At 42.1% G+C, this 21,716-nt stretch overlaps 1 protein-coding gene across 8 annotated transcripts in view; it reads left to right on the top strand.

The window, feature by feature from the left end:
* MYO18A (myosin XVIIIA) overlaps window positions 1-21,716 on the top strand; it is a 328,523-nt gene that overhangs the window by 167,552 nt on the left and 139,255 nt on the right. For all 8 annotated transcript variants that reach the window (XM_066599575.1, XM_066599574.1, XM_066599571.1 and 5 more), the window contains 4 exons: window positions 1,392-1,584; window positions 5,433-5,519; window positions 16,964-17,105; window positions 20,247-20,406. In XM_066599575.1, coding sequence (XP_066455672.1) covers window positions 1,392-1,584; window positions 5,433-5,519; window positions 16,964-17,105; window positions 20,247-20,406 — 582 coding nt within the window. The remainder of the gene's footprint in view (window positions 1-1,391; window positions 1,585-5,432; window positions 5,520-16,963; window positions 17,106-20,246; window positions 20,407-21,716) is intronic.

Below are 21,716 nucleotides of genomic sequence, written 5' to 3'. Positions count from 1 at the left end.
TTGTGTGACTAGCCCAGCCATCCAAAGACTAGATCAGTTTATTACCTCGCCTTCTCTTCTATCCCCTGTAATAGAGATGGGTTGTAGGTAGTGTTGAGTGAACCCAATCAGGGTTAAACGTTCGATTCGGCACAAACCCGAACCAAGCTTTCAGCAAAGTTTTACCTAAAACTGGGTTCTACTGGCTTGGTTTGCTCAATGCTAGCCCTGAATACTGGTGTAGAACCATCACTCGAAGACTGTTTTAAGGGCTTTTATGGCTCTTAGACTGTGTTCGAACCAGTTTTAGGGTTTTTGGTGAACTTTCAGGTTCGGCTTAAACTAATTCATATCAAACTTTCTGCAGAAATCGGCAAACCGGCCCAACCGAACTTTTCAAAAGTTTGCTCCTCATTAGTTGTAGGACTCAAACATTTTTTTTTTCTGTTTTGTTTGCTAATGTTACAATGCCGTTAGATTGGAGGAACATCTGGGGGTTGGATATGATATTAGCTTTTGCATTTGTAGGCTGTACACCCTTTTATTGAACCTATACATAGGGGGTTAATTGTAGAGCATGCGGACAGATGACTGCAGCCCAGCATGTACACCCACAATAAAACGGGTAATGGCGTTCTCTTCTGCAGAGTTCCTGCTTTATTCCACCTGCAATGCTTTTAATAAAAAACCCTCCAGGTTGTGAGCGGGTAATGACCACCAGGTAATGACGCCGTCACTTGAGCAGTTTAGAGGCTGAAAACTGTAAACCTGTTTCAGCCGCTCTGTGATGAATGCGTTAAGGCACACTTGAGAATGCATTGCCCTCTATCTGCAGTGGTTAATCTGCGCTCACTCGGTAGGCATAAATCATTTTATTGCTCTGTATGCGAAGGGGGTGCGGAGGAATCCCTTCTCGGGAGCTTATCACAGAGAGATTCATGATGGTAGGGTTCTTCTGCAGTGCATAGGGTAACATTACTCTGCTGCACTCGCTAAAAGTTATTTATGTTCCTCTGTTCCTAGCCATGCTTCCAATCTTTTATATGCGCCGTTTAAATACTGGATGAGGCTTTTACTAGCTGGAAGAGCGAGCGTACTTTGGGTAACGCGCCATTCATTTGCTCGGTTTATTGTAGATATGCGAAGCTCCGACTTGTGTGTTTATACATCTTTTTATTAATTTTTGTTGCGTTTCCTTATTGCCATTAATATTGCCGCTGATAACTGTGTAAGTGGATATACAGAAGCTAATGCTTATTATTCTTCCTGAAATGAGCTGATGAAATCCTCTGTGGATGCGTGCCAGCTTGAGAACGTCTCACACACATTATCCCTTTTTTTAATAATTTTGTCTCCAATCCTGTACAATTGTGTTTTTTCTTTCTTTTTTTTTTTCTCCGTTGCTTTGGCAGAGCCTTGAAATCCAGCCAGCATTCCCTTTGCTCAATCATGATTGTGGACACCCCAGGCTTTCAGAACCCAGAGTTGGTGAAAGGGGGACGTGGTGCTACTTTTGAGGAGCTTTGTCACAACTATGCACAGGAGAGGCTACAAGCTTTGTTTCATGAGAAGACTTTCGCCCAAGAACTTGAGCGATACAAAGAGGTATTCGCATCGCATGAGCGGGAATTGAAGTGGTCCCCGTTTAGACTCTTGGTGTAACTTTATTATGTTAATTAACCCAGTGATTTTCTAGGTTTAGTAATGGTAATAAAGAGCCGTTCTGGGAATCTATTGCATATGACTTGAAGTTGAGATGAAACTCATTTTTGTGCGTAGGTCTGGGGCTGCATGACAACCAATGGACTTCCACAACATACAGTGACACATCACAAATTAGACACAGCAAATAACCACTCCTATTTAATCATATTAAAGGGGGTTTGTCATTAGAAAAAAAAAATCAGTACTTACCTATTCCTCCCCTGGCAGTATTCTTACCGCTTCTTCTACTCGCGTAGCTTCACCTGGTTCCTCCAGTCCCCCTGGGTCACATCACCGCCAGCCGGCCGGATCCTCCTCTTCCTGTTTTGGAGCATCCATTAGCAGCAGTTCACTTCCTGCAGGGCAGTGAACGCTATGAGTGACGTAGCATTCACTGCCTAGCAGGGAATGCCGAAACATCGGCAGCCTGCTTTACCGTGCATGCGCAATATCTCGCCGCTAGTGTTTCATATACTATAGCGGCGGGACATCGTGCATGTGCAGTCACCGAGGTTTCGGCATTCCCTGGTAGTCAGTGAACACAATGTCACTAGTGATGTAGTATACATTGACATGCAGGAAGTAGAATGCCGGCAATGTACGCTTCGTCACCGGAAGAAGAGGATCTGGCCATCTGAAGGTGAGGTGACCCAGGGGACTGGAGTAGCCAGGGGAAGATCGGTGAGGTGAAGCTCTGGTAAGGAGACTGCTTACTTATTGGGGAGGAATAGGTAAATATAGATTTTTTTGTTTGTTTGTTTTTGTTTTTGATGACAGAACCCCTTTAAGGGTGTATTCATATATAGCGAATTTTTCCATGGTGCAATTCTGCATCAAAATTCACTCCATTTGGTGTATATTTTGTGGCAGATTTTGCTGCACATTCACAGAAGATTTCACCCATTCAATTTAAATTCAGTTGAAGAGCTGAAATCCCAGAACAAATCTGCGACAAATGCTGCACAAAATGGTGTGGCTGTGCTGCAGAAAATCTGCAGCAAAGCCGCTATATCTGAATGCAACCTAAGGGTATGTTAACACGGGGAATTTGCCACAGATTTTAATCTGCATAGAAAATCCACAGCATTTATAGTAGCAGCAAAATGGATGGGATTTTAAAAATCTTTAAAAATGTTTTTCCTTCTCAAGACACCCCTTTAAAAACAAAAAACAAATTTGTACATCTTTTCATGTTGTCAGATCGCTGAGAATAATTGACAAGTTTTCCTATCCTAACCGTGTATTAGCTACATGTTGTAGGAGTGTAACAGATTTGTTGTCATTTTATGCCTCTTTATTGTGTGTAATGCATTTCCTCCTCTAACCACCGCTGATGAATCCCTAGGGGCTGCTTGATTTTAAGTGTTCTGCTCGGAGCTTTAACAAACATGGTTTTTCCATCCTTTTTGGTAGTTAAAAGTAACAGACTTTAGCTAAGGGAACCTTTTTTTTGAGAACACATTATTGGAAACATGATTGGAATCCAGCAAATGTGACCCAGAAAAACTGCCCTTGGGAGTCTAGAATGGATCCCAGCTTGAGGAACAAGGAAAGCTTTTCCATTGCAAATGTTTTCTTTGTTTTCTTGCCTGGGATTAGTGTATTTTTCACTTTTTTTCATCTAAAACCATGCGATGTGTTACTTGACTGAAGCTGTGTCTACTCTAGAGTCTCTTCGTACTAATAAAAACCTTGCAGTGGAAAAAAAGCAAAACCTGGGAGAGAGCAATCCTATAAGATTGTGGAGTTGTGTAAGAAAGAACACACATAACAAAGGGTTAAAGTTACAAGCCCTGGTACCCAATCATTTACTTGTATCTCCTTTCTATATATTGCTTCATAGCAAGGATATTTGTCTTCCCAGGTCTTGCTGATGATTTAACAATATGTGCCCTATATTTGGGGTATTTCATTGGCTTTACCATCTATTATGCAATCTGAGCACTGTTATCAATCAATAATGGTAACTGATGAGAGATATGGGTGCATTTTGTCTTGAACCGTAGCAATACGTTAAAGGGGTTGAATGGGATTGGTCTTTGTTGAAACAGAATCACTGTTCATGGGTTGTACAGTATGTGGTGTTGTAGTGCCTTTCAAATACCAGATACTCTATCCTACCAAGAGTAATTGGACTCCTGAGCAAGGTTCCATAGTAGTATTTATTTACATATGTTAATACTTAATGGGGCCTACTTTGGCCCTTATGACATTGGATACTCTCCAAGGTATATGTTCTACTAATGTCGGATATACTACAGCTGGTATTTTCCCTCCATTCATCCTGGAAGCATCTGGCAAGTTCTCACAAAGAAGATGGACACTGGTCATATTTCCTGATCTAATGTTCCAGTTCATCCCAAACCTGTTCAGTAGGGTTCAAACTAGAACCCTACTGGGCAGTCCAATTGTAAAACATCCATATCCTCAAGCCAACATAGAACTGTGTTTGGATTTGTGACATGGCATGTTGTCTTGTTGTAAGTAGGACTTGCCATTCCGAGAGTATTACCACATTGTTGGCAGCGCATTGTCTAGAATGTCAAGGCACACCTCCATGTTTATGGTTCTTGCCACTACAACCAAGAGACTGAGACCATAACAGAACCTCTGATGTACTTAACTGTTAGCAGAAAACACTTGGGCAAAAGGCGTTCCCCAGGATCCTCCACACCCAGGTACATCCATCTGATTTGAAGATGGAGTAGTAGGATTTGTCATTCCATAGGATGTTCCTCCATTGCTCAACTGTCCATCGACAACCCTCCTTGCACCATTGTAGACAGATCAATGCATCTTTTTTGAGAGAACTTGCCAGACATTTGCCTGATAAATGGAAAGAAATACCAGCTGAAGTGTATCAGACGTTAGTAGAAGGTATGCCACGGAGAATATCCAATGTCATTAGGGCCCACTAAGTATAAATATATGGAAGTAAATGCTACTTTTGATTCTAGCTCAAGAGTCCAATTACTTCTGGCAGAATATCAAACAGCGTGTGGACAGTCCTGACCATGTTTCTGGAAGAAACAGCCATTCTCATAGAATCCCTTTAAGTGCTTTTTGTCTTAACTGTAGCCTCCATGTTGTAAGGTCCATCATGCCAAATCCAGTTCCCCCCCCCCCCCTCTCTTCTCATACTTCTAGGTTTTTTTTCTTGCTTTGTACTTTCAACGATTTCTCATTAGTTGTGTAGTTAATGATGATCTTAAGTGTCGTCCTAATTTCTTATTCTGTCTGATATATGTACTGTTGTAGCTGAAACCTTAAATTAAACCTAATTGGTTGAGTGATCTGGTGCAACGGGTTCCTGCAGCAACCTGTTTGAAGTTGTTAACTTGCTTCCAAGCTCTCTTAATATAATTGCCTCTATATCAGCATAGATTGACTCAGCAGACTCTGCCAAGGCATTAGTCAAAAGAATAACCGCAATGTTTTTGGCTTTTGACAAGTTTGATATTTACTATTATGATGATGATCATTATTTCTCCTTTGTCCATTTGCACGTGTCTTTTAAGGTGACATTATTCACAAATTGCTGGTCCGCTTGAGAACATTGTCAGATTGGATTGATGTTGGATCTGACATTGTACAATGGATGTGCAAAGCTTTAGAGCAAGTATATGAGAGCAGTGATACCCAATGCACCAGCCTGTAAATATAGCCTCTAGTTAGCGGACTAATCTCTAATGATGTCATAACTTTAATCTTAGTCTCATGTATACTAATCATTCATCTGTCCCCTCTAGGAAAATATAGAGCTTGCTTTAGATGAGATTGAGTCCAGTACATCTGGCTCAGTAGCTGCTGTAGACCAAGCTTCGCATCAAACACTGGTAAGCAAGGCAGGGGATGCCGTAAGTCCTAAAAAGATGTCGGAGTTATTTTATTTATTTTTTTTATCGTCCCGACAATGTTTGTATGTCAACCACTTATAATTAGTGTTAATTAGGGTAAGGAAAAGCCATTGTATAGATTTGTGTTTTATATGGATATTTTGGAACAGGGGTCTGATGAGGAGGTAAGTGGCTTTAGACTGACTGACTGTAACTCCTGTAATGTAAGTATAGATTACACTGTGTAACACATGTTTTGTTCCCAGGTTCTAACTCTTAGTTCCTGATGTCGTATGTCACAAATGTTGAGAAAATATTTATCACTTTTTAAACTTTGGGTTTGTGGCCAGAAAAAGGATTTATTCGAAAAATTCCTGGGAATGTAAGCCTAGTACCTAGGTGACATGTAACTGGTAATGTGTCATAACTTTTTGGTATTGTACCAACCAAGCTGATATTTTAGTTGCCATATCACTGCACAAATCACCTCCAGTTGTGGCAGATTGCAAACAGTCTTATCATTGCGCATGGCTCATACATCTGTTTTTACAGACATGGAGGTACCTGGAAATCTGAAGTATAGTTTCTCTTGTCTGCAGGAGACAATCAGACAAAGCATCCATATTAGTTTTCCCATGGCCTTGAGAGGTTGAAAGTATATACCTGCAACTTCTTGAAGCCATTGGGAAACCGATGCAGATACCTTGTTTGTCTCTTGTAGCCAACGAAAGATTTCCAGGTACCTCCAGACTTGCAAAAACAAAAGCATGCACCATCTGCAATGACATGCTTTTTGTATACAATCTGCCATGATTGGGTGTGATGTGTGCAGTAATATGCTGCATAGGATATAGGCCTCGCTAAAATACTGGCGCAATTGGTACACAACTATACCAAGACTGTATTATGACATTGCAATGACTATTTCCCATTTGCTAGCTATAAATTGCAGTCATATTAGATTTTGTCTTTTGTTTATTCTCTATTGTCAAGAACTTTGTTTGCTGTCAGCATCTTGATTATTTTGTTCTGAGACACTGTCAATAGGATATGAAGGAGACTGATTTTCATTCTCAGAGAAATAAAAACCTTCCCATTCATTGACAGAAAGCAAGCACGTTTGCCCTGTCATTAAAGGGTTATTCCGGGAGTAAATCCAGTCATAGTAACATAGTATGCTAGGCTGAAAGAAGACAAATGTCCATCCAGTTCAGCCTGTTTTTATCCCCCCCCCCCCCCCCCCCCCCACACACACACACACCTTGTTGATTCAGAGCAAGGCAAAAAAAAAACAATGAGGCAGACGCCAATTTACCCCATTTTGGAGGAAAAAAATTATTACCCAGCTCCACAATGGCAGTCAGATTAATCCCTGGATTAATATTTTAGATAAACAACCCTTCTGGTTATTTAATGTCTATATACTGTAATATTGTAGCACTCTAAAAAAAAAAAAAAAAAAAAAAATCTAGTCCCCTCTTAAACTTCTCCATCGAATTTTGCCATCCCCACGTTCTCCAACAGAAGCTCCACAGTCTCACTGCTCTTACAGTAAAGAACCCCTTTCTATGTTGGTGATGAAACCTTCATTCCTCTAGACGTAGCGGATGCCCTCTTGTTACCGTCACAGTCCTGGGTATAAACAGATCCTGGGAGAGATCCTTGTATTGTCCCCTCATGTATTTATACATAGTTATTTGGTCTCCCCTTAACCGTGTCTTTCTTTTCTAGGGTGAATAATCCTAATTTTGATAGCCTCCCTGGGTATTCTAGTCCTCCCATTCTATTTATTTAGTTGCCTGTCTTTGAATCCCCTCAAGCACTGCAATATCCTTCCTTAGACCTCACTTGTCAGTACTGGTGTCCAGAACTGTACACAGTATTCCAAGTGCTTTATAGAAATGAGCGAGCACGCTCGGTAAGGTCAGTTACTCAAATGAGCATCACAGCGGGTGGCGGAGGGGAGCAGGGGGGGGGGGGTGGGCTCTCACGCCCCCCCGAGCACGCTTGGACGAGAAGGTAGTTACTAGAGATGAGCGAGGCTTGCTCGAGTAACTGACCTTTCCGAGCGTGCTCGCTCATCTCTAGTAATGATGCTTCTGTACCACGTCTGACTCCTTTCACCTGTTCCGAGGGTCTGTGGGACGTGGGTCCTATGGAATTTCTCAGCTTCCACTGACCACATATCCCTCAGCAGTCAGCGGTGGTCCTTTCCATCTCTTTTGACGTTTGATCTGAACTCTGATTAGATGGGTGGGCAGGCAGGACCGGATGCAATCAGCTGGGCATGACCATGCGCAGTAGCATCACGCAAAATTACAGCTGCGCATGCTCACTCCAGAAACACAACTATGAGAGGACGGGCTGATACAAAAGAAGATTGCCAGTACAGTGCAATTTGCGTCTTGTGGTAAAGCTGAAATAGAAGTGATGATAGCAGCATTGGGGGATGGGAACCGCGGGTGATCTCAGGATTGGGTAGAACACTGTAAGAAAGTACCAGGCAGACTCAGTAGAGTATTTTGGTAAAATATAGCCCATTCTTTGGAAATGCTTACACGCTTGGAAAACCCATTTTGAATTATAGCATCGAAACACTTACTTGGCCAACATGAAACCTACGTGGCTTCAAACTGTAGCGGCCCCTCTTCCAGCTGAAAATGGTAATTTTAATGTATTTTCTTTCCTTTTTATTAAGCGGCGTCCTTGATTATGTGCTCGCCTTTCCCTCTTTTACTCAAGATTTCTGCGCATTTCTGCAAATAGAAGATCTACTTTCATGAGTACGGTTGGCGGCAATCGGAGAATGGAGAAATATACACTTGTGCCACTTTCTAAGCATTATCCCGTCAAACGCTTTTTGATCCAATCAAACGCAGCTTTTAAATTTATTAGGCATAAAGTGGCAGTGAGTGGGTTTTTCTGACTTGGAGAGATGCTTTAGAGAACAAGAGGGGTTTTTTTTTTCTTCTCCTTTTTCCTTCCTTTGGCTGCTTTGCTTAACTTAAGATCCACATTAATAGGAAAAGTAACAGAAATACTTGCAAAGTTTAATAGAATGTGACAGCAGCCGCATGACTCATAAAAACGTTGACAATAAATGTCTGTGGCTGAAGCTCTTAAGAAGCTGCATTTCAAAGCAGTTCATAAATACCCATATGCTCAGATCTGGCAGGTTCTGCAGCCAAGGTAGAGGCAAGGAGCAGTAAAGCATTTTCACCCAGGAGAGCCTGTTGTGGCTTCATAAATGATTCATCTTCTCCTTATATTTAATTTATACAGTATTTATTCCATCAGGCCTCTAAATAAAGAGTCATCTTAAAGTCATCTTAACCCTTGTTAAAGCGAAAACAATAGCAGCGGAAGGGAGAGAGTTTGTTTTTAAATGCACTCTTGCAAGGACACTGGAAGACGAGCTCTCGGAAACGCTGGTTCTCGGGGGAGATTAGCTGGGTCAGGTAAACTTCTCTTTCATTTTCAGGCAGCCTGCAGATAAATCTTCTAATGAGAGGAGAACGTTCGGAAAGATTCCAAATATGGCGTTTCCCTTCAAGAGGAAACACTTTATTTTTTCATTGCTCAGAAGAATATCCGTGACCTGTTTGAACAGTACTGGAAGATGCTGAGCTTTCCTGTAGTTTGTCTACACAACAGATTCGCTGTACGTGTTCGGTCATTTAAAGATCAAAGACAAACTCTGGATGTTTGTTTTTGTTTAACTTGTTCAAGTATGTGCTGGCAAGAGTGCCGTCTTCTATATGCCGGAGCATTAAAACGCATGTTAAGAGGCTTACCGTTGCGTGATGTACAAAGAGACGCTGGCATCGTTTCGGAACCGAGGCTTTTCAGGAATCGCTATACAATGGAGACATTAAATAAAAACTCCTATGAGTGAATTGGGGAAGGCTATACCCCAATTTACCTATTTAACCCTTTGCAATCCAATTTTGGATTCAGGGTTTCCTAGGGGGCTTTCTCTTTCTGCTATTTCACAATGGCGCCATCTGATGGCTAGAGCCAATACTGCGGTATGGGACATGCTGGAGAGGCCCCCCAACCAGCAGAGCAGCCAGTAATATACAGTAAGAATACCCTGCTGGACGTCTTCCGACATCGGAGCTGTACAGCTTTCTATCAGAATGTCTTCAGACGTCAGACAGTGGATTGGAAAGGGTTAAAAAGTATAGCGTCATCCTCTTCCACACACAAGTACACTATCTTACCCAAAGCAATTGGAGACTTGAGCAGTAATTAAAAGTAGCTTTTATGCTGGTTTCACATCGGCGTTGGACCTCCGGACGGACATTCCATCGTAGATGCGGCTGAAAATGCTTGAAGGAAAAGTTTGCATGTGGAACTTTTTCTTCCGTCCGAAAGTAGGCGGACGCCATTGTAGTCATTGGGGTCTGCACGGCGCTATTGGTTTCCGTCCAGAGACGGAACAGTTTGTTGAGCAGGAAAGGGGAATCCTCGCAGCCGAAAGGAGCATGAAAGCGTATTCCCCCAACGCAGATGTGAACGTACCCTTATTTTCGTATTTTAGTGGGGGTCTCTGTGTTGCAGACCCTGGCCGCTGTAATGAGAAATTAAATGAAAAGCAGGGAGCGAGAGCACTTGTTCACTGCTTCATAAAGGGAAAGTCGTTAGTTAAAGAAACGCGTCATCAACACAATCCCTGTCCATACATACGCCATTAACAAGGGGGTGTCGGGACCATATATATGGCAATCAGATTTTGGTGCCACCTTCTTCTATTTAAAAGGGTTGTCCTAGAATTCGCATTGATCACTGACCAATCCATGTTATAAGGATAAATCTTTGATTGGTAGGGGTCTCACTGCTATAGGACTGCCACAGCTGACGAGAACAAGGATCTCTTTCCTCTCTACTGCAGACCCTCCACAGGGAGGAGGAGCTTGAATGGAGCAGCGGTCGAGCATGTGTGCTGCCACGCAAAGCAACTGCTAGAGGGCAACTGCTCAGCTGCCTCCAGCAGTCTCGTAGAGTTGAATCAAATGGCTGCAACTCCATTTATTTGAAGACCTTTTGCACCTACTTTCTCAAGATCAATGGGGGTTTAGCGGTCAGACCTCCACCGATCAGATGGTTATCCCTTATCGTATGGATAGGGAATAACTTCTATTCATTGGACAACCTCTTCTAACTTTCGCCTTTATTGCCATTAAAGCTAGAGCTACCAAAAAGGAGCATTAGTTCTCTTTCGACTACTGTGCTATCCTAATTCAAGTCATGCATGTTATGCTCCTCGATGGCTAAATGTTCTCTCCCTATGACATCTATATGGCTTCAGAGTATATGGAAAGATGTCAATTTGGGACAACTTTTTAAATCTGTTTGTTGAAAAATGATACATTTTTCTACTATCTTTTGTTTCTGTTTATTGCCATTTCCAAGATGTCTGTTTTGGATTTAACCCTTTCTTGCCCCACGCTGTAATTGTACATCACTGTAATGGCAGTTGTTCCCCATTATGGCACAAGTGCAGGAGCTGCTCCTGCCAATACTAGCGGGAGCCGGCTATAAATGTGATGGCTACAGCAGCTTTTTGGTCTCTTTAAAACCTATTTGGAAGATAAATTGTAGTTTCATGCGGAAGACTAGATTTATCTTGCATAAAACAGGATGGTTAAAGTCTTAGCAATAGATTAACGTTCACCACAGAAAATGACCCTGTTGGTGCTTCCTAAACCTCAACGATCTATCGGAATCTGTCTTAAATTCCACTCCACAATTCATTGGAAGCCAGATGGTAAATTATTGGCTCCTATGAATATAAAGTCCCATATGAATTGCTTTTACCTCTTATTGGCCTGTGGTAGAAGGCTATCATTTATCTTATATTCAGTGCTAAACCTTTGTAATCACTGCTTTGATTGACATTTATGGTAGCACTCTTTAATACACTGAGGGATTTTTTTGAAGAAGCAGACTCCAAAATACACGTATTTTACTCACCTGTAACGTGTTATCTTCCAAATCTAATGCGTTCCCCAAAGCTTCCAGCTGATTCAGTGACCAGAATATATGTGAAGATTATGGCCTGGGCAATTACAATCACAAAAGATCCCCTCAGCAAAAGACTAATACGTTCTGAAATGGCTATTGCACAGTAAAGAGCAGGATAGCAGACGTGTATTACATATACAGTTTCTTATGCAATGATATACTCATCTGAAATATTAAATGGAACCTTTGCATTAAGGCTGCAAAATGGCCAACCATACATGTCCCATATCTTTGTAAGCCCTCCCAACCAACCCTATAGGCCGCGTGTCTTTGTAAGCCCACCCAACCAACCCTATAGGCCGCGTGTCTTTGTAAGCCCACCCAACCAACCCTATAGGCCGCGTGTCTTTGTAAGCCCACCCAACCAACCCTATAGGCCGCGTGTCTTTGTAAGCCCACCCAACCAACCCTATAGGCCTCGTGTCTTTGTAGGCCCCCTCAGCCAATCCTATAGGCCTCGTGTCTTTGTAGGCCCCCTCAGCCAATCCTATAGGCCTCGTGTCTTTGTATGCCCCCTCAGCCAACCATATAGGCCTCGTGTCTTTGTAGGCCCCCTCAGCCAATCCTATAGGCCTCATGTCTTTATAAGCCCCCTCAGCCAACGGTCTAGGCCCCGTGTCATCGTTAACCCCCTCAGTCAGTTAGCAGTCAATGGGTCAGGTTCCGATGTCTGACCATTAGGTTTTTTTTTCCGCCTTTGGGTGATAGTGAAATGCTATAGGGAAATTGATACCAAAACTGCTCCCATTGTTTTCTGTGGGATTGTTCATGGCATTTGGCACATTAGTTTTATGCCAGATATCTCCTTGTGCTGAACACAAAAATGTTGCAAGCCACTTTTTGGGGGGTTTTCTTTGTCTGGCTGTGGATGCTGGGCTGCCACACAAGAATAGATACAACCAATATACAATATGTGTTTTAAGCCTTATTGGAAGCAGATGGCACACTTGACTACTAAATGGATCTGTGGAGTCAATTTCCCAGCATTGTTACCCTTAGTAGCCCTTTAATGTAGGCTATTGCATGTAAGCAGTTGCTCAGTAGTTCAGCTTTGGCACAGTATTGGAACAAATGCCCTAGTTATAAATCAAATACAACTTCTACTTTTCATGATTAAAATATTCTAGATAAGCCATTATGTCTTTAGCCAAGTTAGACTTAAATGCCAGCAAAAGTAAAAATTCACATGTTGATAGCTTATATAATATATCAGAATTGGAAGGAACCTCTCGGGTCATCGGGTCCAACCCCCTGTTCAATGTAGAATTACTAAATCATCCTGACTAGATGGCTGTCCAGTCTCTGTCTGGACTTCTAATGAAGTCTCCCGTGGCAACCTGTTCCACTCATTAATCACCCTCACTGTCATATAGCCATGACGGAACGACTGTTGCCATGTTGATCTACATACGTGCCATGTATTGGGGTCATTATTCTGAGGCTAAATGTTAATCACCTGAGAAAGTGAAAGTTCTTATGTAGAGGACTACACAATGGGGCTATTTTACATCAAGAAAGCCTACTACTACACGGTAACTCTGTATTGGCCATGGCAGAGGAAGGAGGAACTTTTCTATAGCTATGACTTTAGTCGTTCCGGATTTTATGTAGCAGCCATGCATAAACAATCTGGACAGAATTGCTGAGAGCAGTTTTGTCAGATGTTACTTTAATGAAGAGACGGTATGTCTCGATGGAATGCAGAGCCGAAGTTAATTCCAGACACGTTCGCGCATTTTAGAGAAGAATGGTATAGCTGCATCACAGTCTTTAACCACAAAGAACAATCACATTAAAGTAGATCATAACTATGAAATGCACCTTTAAATCATATAAATTATATGGAGCTACGATAACACGATGCCTTTTTAGGAAGTATAAATGTCATTTTAGCGGATTAGAATATCTCTTGCACTCAGGTGGGTCAACTTTATGTTGTAATTGCCTATAAAATATATTACAGAGTCCCCAGGGTCTACACAGCCCATGCAGTCATTTCTTTAATGTTATAGGATGTAGCCATTTTTGTGGTATCTGCATTGTCAACAAAAATATAGATTTCGTGGGCCTTGATAACTAATGGTGTTGACTAAAGTAGGATGTTGCAATTGTACCAGTAGACCATATTATTTCTGCGTCCTGTAATGGAGTACGCCTATGAAGGTGCATTCACACACATCAACTTGCACCAAAATACACAACAAACTCTTGTACTACCTGGTGCAGGTTCTGACGTAGATCCATACCAAGATCCACAATCTGAAACAAACATAGCGATAAATGATTGCTTACAGCCTTAATTCAGTCTTGTACTGAAGATCTACAAGCAGTAAGTTCAGTTTGCCATTGCAGAGACTCATAATTGTGACCGCTGCTTGGCAACCTCATAAATCCCTTCCATTTTGCCCAATATATAGTACTTTTCTACAGCCTTGGAACAGAATAGTTGACAAAGTAAGGGCCCATGCATGGCTACAAATGGAGTAATACAAAATATTAGGCACTCTGTGTGCTGCCATATGGTATTTAGACGGCCTGTCGGCTCTCTTGACAAGTCTTTGTTATGCCATTCCTCTGTTAGGGTAGTTTTATGTGGGACCAACAGGCGTCCCAACAATTATTGCTCCTCTGCTTTCAAACGGAAGCAGTAATCGCTCACTGAAGATCTCTTCCAACCACCTCCCTCCGTTCAGAGAAAACAGTAATTCATAGATAAATGGGAAGATGGAACAATACCTCTGCAGCGCCACCTATTGGAAGGGAACATTCCTGCAAGTCAATGTCAGACTTTTTAAACAAGCCGGAATACCATACACAATCTCCTCGCGTAACTTCTAAGGAGAAACAATACCCTTCCTGACCCACGTCTATAGGCCTCCCACTAGCCAAGCCAGAAACCTGCTGCATACTGATGAGGGGCATTCCAGTCATTTTTGTAAGGTTTGTCTAAAAAGTCTGACATTGACTTGCAGGAATGCTGTCTTCCAATTGGTGGCGCTGCAGAGGTGTTCCACCTTCTGTTTGCATATTTCCCAGAGGAGCATGGATGGCCTTATAAGTCTCCTCACACACCTTCTAGGTGCTCTCCTTAAGGAGAAACGATACCGTTCCTGACCCTCATTCATAGATGACATGTCGTGAGTGTAGGCAGTTCTTTTTAGATGAGGCACTGCACTTTCCTTTAGAAGCAATGCTTTGGGGGCAAATGCTCTCATTGTGCAGTGCAGTTTTTTCCCCCTCAGACTTCATATAAATGGATGTCAGGCCCTCTTTTGTCATCCGTGAAACACCAAGGTGCATTATAAGCACATAACAAGGGTATGGCAGTTGCACTGTATTATGGATTTGTTCTACAGTATGTATGCATGAGTTGTACAGTACAAAGATTACTATGATCACTTCCAACACCCTGAGGTAAACAGTCATAGCATTGAGGGTCTATTCACATGGGCAATTTTCCCATGCAAGTTATATCCAGTTCCAAGACGAATAGAATACAAATGGGGAAAAGAACCCATGCACTTGAATGGGTTAATTTACACAAGCGTTGTTTTTTTTTTTTTTTTTTTTTTTTTTTTTTTTGTTCTGACCCGTAGTCTCAGTTAGAAAAATCACTATTTGTCCAATTTTTGTGTAATTATTCAACTATTGCCCCTTATTTTCTATTGGAACATTTTTTATGCGAGTGTGATGTAATTTTAATGCAAATTACATGAGGACCACATGAAAAAAAAGGAACAAAAGTGCAAAATAGAGGAAAAAAAATAAGCTAAAAATGCTTGTGAAAAATGTATGCTAAAATCACATGGAAATGGAAAGAAAATCGTATAGAAAAACGTCAGTTTTTCACTGAACAAAATCACACTCGCCTGTGTGAATACAGTCTTAGGGCGAAGTCAGACAAGCTTTTTTTCCCATGCGCCTATGAGGTCTGTACTGCGCGTAAAATATCCCTGCGGGGAGTCTTCACATCGCTGTACACTTGTGACAGCACTGTCACAGTGTTCAATGACAAGGGGACTCCCTGCGGGGTTGGAGGAATCCCCTGTCACAGCTGTGGCAAAGGATCGCAATCTTCTCCCATTGCTTTCAATGGGGCCGGCACTGCAGCTGTCATTCAGTGAATGGCTAAGCGATGCCTGTGATTGGCTGAGCGTTTTTTTTAAATCCCTGCTGCTGAAAGAGCTTCAGAACACTGTGTGTGTGTGTGTGTGTGTGTGTGTGTGTGTGTGTGTGTGTGTGTGTGTTTTTACACAAGCTAGTGATGATTTTCAGGGAAGGGCTTATGTTTCAAGCCCTTCACCGAAAATCATTGCAGGTGTTGCCTGCATCCCATTGCTTTCAGTGAGGCTGTAGCTCTGGCCCCATTGAAAGCAAAGGGCACTGAGCCATGGTCATGTGCATTTTGCTAATGTGTGAAGCGTTTCTTGTTTTGTTTTTTTTGTCTTATGGATATAACAGTTATTGTCCTGAGATCTCATTATTGGCAGCTTTGTAATAAAATTGTGATGTTGCTTAAAACCCAGTGGAGGCTAGTTATTAAGACCAGCATTTCACATAGAAGGTGTTATTATGATCCCCGCAGGAGCAATATGCAACTACTGTGTTAAAAGGACCACTCCTCAAAAGTAATGTCCGCTATGAGCTGGAGTAAATTTTTTGTAAAATTTACACTAGTTTCACACCACGCCTCCTCCAGCAAGCCACACCCACAAAAAACCCTGCCTAAATAAGTAACTGAAAGAAATTAAAATATATATATATTTGCCATCAGATAGCTAGGGTATCCGTGTTTCCCATTAGATACATATATATAAACCAATTAAAGTTCTAGTCTTCTTAAAAATGTGTTTAAAGGGATAAAACCCCCCTCTAGTTTACGAGCAGTAATTGGTGAATGTGAAGGACGTTTAGGGACAATGTCTGCGTGGACGATCGTTATCTTGGCCCACAATGCAGGCTATAATTTTACCTTGTAGTCTTACCCAGACAGAATTTTCAAAAGTGCCAAGAATCCAGAATAAAGCGTTTTTACTAGACAATGATGTGTTTTTACTATCTCAAGCATTAAGTATTGATCCCGCTCTTCAAGTGTCTCTTTAAAATAGGGCCAAGATTTTCCCATGCTGACTCGTCTGCCTTGTTGTTGTTTTTTATGCCCTTTTTCTTTACTGCCATTTCATCAAGAAAATCAGGCTGGCAATTAGAGGCAAAGCTGCCTGAAGGACTGGAGAAATGAGATTGTGGATAAGAGGGGACGGAGCAGTTTGTTACTCTGATTAATGGGGATTTGTTAGCCGGGCTCATTCTTTGTGCTTGGACTCCTTTTGCAGATGAAAAATAAGTTGCAAACTATTGTTTGACAGGGGGAGACAGAAGAATTACTTTCTCCATATTGAACTTTGTTTTAATCGCAGGTAAGGACCCTTGCAAGGACTGATGAGGCCAGAGGTCTTTTGTGGTTATTGGAAGAAGAAGCATTACAGCCCGGCGGCAATGAGAACACGCTTTTGGAACGACTTTTTACATACTATGGACCTCAGGAAGGAGAAGAGACCGGTAATAAAAGCTTCTTGCATAACCTTCGAGGAATGGAATGCCGCGGGTTTTGAAGCTGTGCTTGGTCCACGGAAATCTCGCGTATTTTCACTGTCGCAAAACCGCCAGATTTCCGGGGTGAAACAGTCCCGTGGAAATCCAGCCTAAAGATTGCACAATTCCTACTAAGGTCATTGAGTTGTTTCTGTTGAGTCCTCCAGAGGGAGACTATTAGGCCACTCTCACACATCCTTTTTTTTACCACAATTACGGCGGAGTTTTGAACGTTGCGCTAACCGCAGTATAACGCTTCCGTTTATTCAATGGGGCCTCACAGACATGCGCTGGATCGCAGCATTTTCTAACACAGCAATTTTAGAGCGCTCTCTGCTCTATTTTACTGCGTTTTATGCACCTAATCACCCATCACAATGATGGGGTGCGCTAAATCCCGAGGCAGGAACTTGTATCCCAAAACAAAAGTAAAATCGCAGCAAAACGCTGCAATATAAATTGCGGCGTTTTGCCACCCACAGGTGTGAGCATAGACTTAGAATAAGTTATCCTTTAGAACCCTTTTACATGGGGGTATTGTTGGGCACAAGCATCTGACAGTCATCGCAGCGATAATCGCTCCTGTGCTTATCCAGAGGAGCAGTGATTGCTCAGTAATTGGATGCGTAGCGGAACAGGGGTCGCTCCAGCCACTCTCCTCCGTTAGCAGTAAACAGGCAGTCGTTCATAGATTTACACCGGCTGATCATTGTTCGGTTTTTAATGATGATTATCCATTCAGTCCCATCCAACCTTCGGTCACTTTATGGATCAATGTGCTCCACGCATTCCTGTCTTTGACCGCTTCTTTCAATTTTGCGATTGATGTGTTTATGGTGGCCTTGATTGTATCTAGCCATCAGTTTTTACATCTGCCTAAACGGAACCCTTCTTTCTATTCGCTCAGAACTTCCCAGTAGGGTTTATAAAAAGAAACGGGTACGCAGGGTCGCCGGCGGTGGTCAAAATCGGATTCCACTGTGGGCTCCTGCATGCGGAATCCGACCTGTCCATGTGAAACTGGCCTTAGAACCCTGGCTTCCTCAGCAAACCATTGGTACCTCATTATCTTGTCACGGCGGCAATGAGGTGACGGAAAGCTCCCTCCTCCTGTCTAACCACTCGGATGCCATAGTTGGTGTGATCTGGAGGAGTTACAGCTGACACTTGCTGCTGATAAGGCAGGGTCAGCTTCTGACCGCACACCATCACTGCTCTGTACATGTAGAAGTTCTTCCTGACATCACTGTGCATATATAGTAGATTTCAAGAAGGCAGAATATCCGGTCAGACAATGATGGTCTTTCGACTCCCTTTGATAACTAGAACAATTAATAATGCACCTTGTACCCGTCTCTTCTGACTTCAGTGCAATATTTTTGGAGGTTGGAGGTTAGATGATTGGCCCATTATAATTGACCAATCATGTGGCCTCCAAAAAAACCTCATATGCCTCATTGTCTTCCTTGAGGTAACCCCTTTTAACAAATAATGCCATGTGCTCATTAACACGTGTCATAATATATATGATTGTACATAATAAGATGTGTCATCAGCACTTCTGATTGATGAGACTTTCCTAGTAGCAACCGCTTTATTTTATACTGTAAAAACTAAAACCGAAGTGAATGAAGCCCACAAAATGTCATTAAAGTAGCAAAAATCCATGGCAATAAAAACTTCTCATTTCATTTTTCATTTTGTTTCTTACACCTGTATAATAATAAAAGGAGCACAAAAAGAGTCAGCTGCCAAACCAGATATTGTTTGCAGCTAGAGAAAAATCATCTTTCCCAGCAGCGCTCCTCAACAATTGGAGGCGGCCCCCAAGGTCCACCTTGGCAGAAGACCCTTGGAAGTTACTGGCTTGGGAGTTTATAACACTTGAGCACTGTCAATCCTCAGTCTTAAGGAATTACAATTTAGCATTTGGATGTGTTTTATATGATATTTGGAGAATCCCAAAATCATATATGTTGACACATGGGCTTTTATCAGGTTAGCGCTTTTCCAACTAGAAAAGCAGTAGTATCTGTCAGTCACTTGGGCTCTGATGGAGGGAATGCAGCATTTTTAGAGAAGTAATTGGCCTCCTGTGACAGAAAGAATAAAGCATTTCCCCTTTTCTTCTAGCTGTTAGCTCTGGAGCAACTGACATGAAATGGTAGCTTTTCCTAAGCCATAAAATGTCTCGGAAGCTTCAAAAAAAAAAACCCAACCAAAAACTTACATATGGAACTCTACAAACACTGTAAGATGGCAATCCTGCATCAAGTGAAGCCTTTCTTAAACATTGCCCTATAGCACCAACTCTACTAAAATAAGAAAATCTGTACTTAGCTGCCCTCCGCCATCCAGTACTGTAGCCCCGTTGTTGTCCTGGTGTTTGGTGTCACCAAGAATAGGCGGTGACACCCCAGCCTACAATCGGCTGCCGTGGTCGCGTGATATCTGGTGAGGACATCTTCTACATCAAACACCACGAGGACAGAGGGGGTTCAACTCTGGTTGGTGGCGATGGAAGATGGGTGGGTACTGCAGATCTTATTATGTTAGCACAGTTGGTGTTATAGGAGGAATGTTGCCTGGTAGCAAGTCTATGGTTATAGGTTATGTGAAGACAGTGAGCCATTGTGGTGACTTGTCTATTCTAATATTGGATTTAATCTAAGATTTGTCTGAAACTGCATTTTAACCCTTTCCAATCTAATTTTGGATTCAGGGTTTCCTAAAAGGCTTTCTCTTTTTGCTGTTATACAACAGTGCCATCTGCTGGCTAAAGCCAGTGTGTGCACCAGAGAGGCTCCGACAGCATAGTGGCTGGCAATAGACGGTAAGAATACCCTGTCGAACGTCTTCTGACATTGGAGCTGTACAAGCTTCGATCAGAATGTAGGAAGACGTCAGACAGTAGATTGGTAAGGGCTAAAATACCTTATTTTGTCTGGTAAGATCTTGTCGGGTGGATAATCCTGCCACGAGACAATCCTGAATATTCTCCACCGCTTTCCTATTTTGCATTTTATCTGTAGTTTTTGTAACTATAGGTTATTATGAACTTCTGCTTTTTGCTACTTACATTGCGGTTGTACTTTAATTCACATACAGGTAAAAAACCTTTACTCCGAAGCAATAAAGAACATCACTTCTTGCTGGGGCACTCCTATGGAACTAACTGGGTGGAATATGACGCTACTGGATGGCTAAACTACGTCAAACAAAATCCAGCTTCTCAGAACGCTGCCAGCTTGCTGCAAGATTCCCAGAAGTAAGACGATTCAAAGAATTTTATATCAAAATCCATAAGGGCATGTCTACCTTAAAGGAGGTATCTGGGCCTTGGGGTTCTGTCCAAGGGACAGGCTATTAATATAAAATCGGTGGGGGTTGGACTCTCTGCTCCTCTGCCGATCAGCTGGTTAAAGGGGCCGCAGTGCTGTAGGCATAGCTTCACAGTTTTGGTAGTGGGTCTGCAGCCTATAGGGTATCAGTGTCATAGTCCCATAGAACCTTTTTACAAAGAAAAAAAAAAACATTTTCTAGAAGAAAGGCTTCATTACCTTTGGGCTTTTTGTATAAAAGTTGCAGAGAACGGATAGTACAAGTGATCCCATTGTATTAAATGGAAATCAGTTGTAGCCAGATGTATTTACCCTTTCCAATCCAATTTGTTTTCTAGTTTTCCTAGGGAACTTACTCTTTTTCTGCTGTTATAGAACAGCGCTATCTGCTGGCTAAAGCCAGTACTGCATGAGGTGACACGTTGGATAGGCTCCGACAGCAGACAGGCCAGCAATATACAGTAAGAGAACCCCAACAGACGTCTTCCAACATCGGAGCTGTACAGCCTTAAATCATAATGTCTTTAGACGTCAGACAGTGGATTGGAAGGGGTTAAAAACTGCCATTTCTTGGTGAAAACATTTTGCATGCTAGTTAGTTTCAGGTTATATTACCTCTAGTGGTACTGTAATGTCAATATCCTGCCAGATGGGCAGCATAAACTGGGTGGACGCCATTGGTGACACAGCTGATGTCAAGTTAGTAGTCCAGGTCTGTCCAGACGTGACCCCACGCGTCCTCTGTTATCAATTCCACTGCACTGAGGATGCGTTGTTTTAGGTCGTCTAGTGTCGCCAATGAAGCCCACATCAAGACTCTGGTAGATGCGTTAAAAAGTTGAAGAGTTCTTTTTTTTTTTCATGTCATTCTGGTGTCTGTATTATCAGTTCGTGTATGAAAAAATTAGCTCTATTTTTTCACTTTTTTTTGCATCAAGCTTGGGGCTTCAATATGTTTTTTTTTCCTATTCCTTAATTTATGCTAAGGCACCCTAAATTCTGGTTGATAAATTTCAGCTGTATAGTGAATTTGTATGAAAAATGAATGACCTTTAATATTGCCACCATAGGGGTATGTTTCCCATAGGGGGCAATCCACAGCTAAATAATACTCAAAAAAATGGTTCAGATTCTCTAGCGGATTTAGATACCATTCACAGATCACCTCCTCCCTCTCCCTGCACAATGACTTCTGCACAGGTTACAGAACATGCCTAGGGGGTACATACACAAGGAA

Source organism: Eleutherodactylus coqui, chromosome 4 (genome assembly GCF_035609145.1).
Source record: "Eleutherodactylus coqui strain aEleCoq1 chromosome 4, aEleCoq1.hap1, whole genome shotgun sequence".
Classification (NCBI taxonomy): Eukaryota; Metazoa; Chordata; class Amphibia; order Anura; family Eleutherodactylidae; genus Eleutherodactylus; species Eleutherodactylus coqui.
The sequence above is the reverse complement of the archived record's forward strand: the minus strand, read 5'-3'. Positions and strand labels throughout refer to the sequence as shown.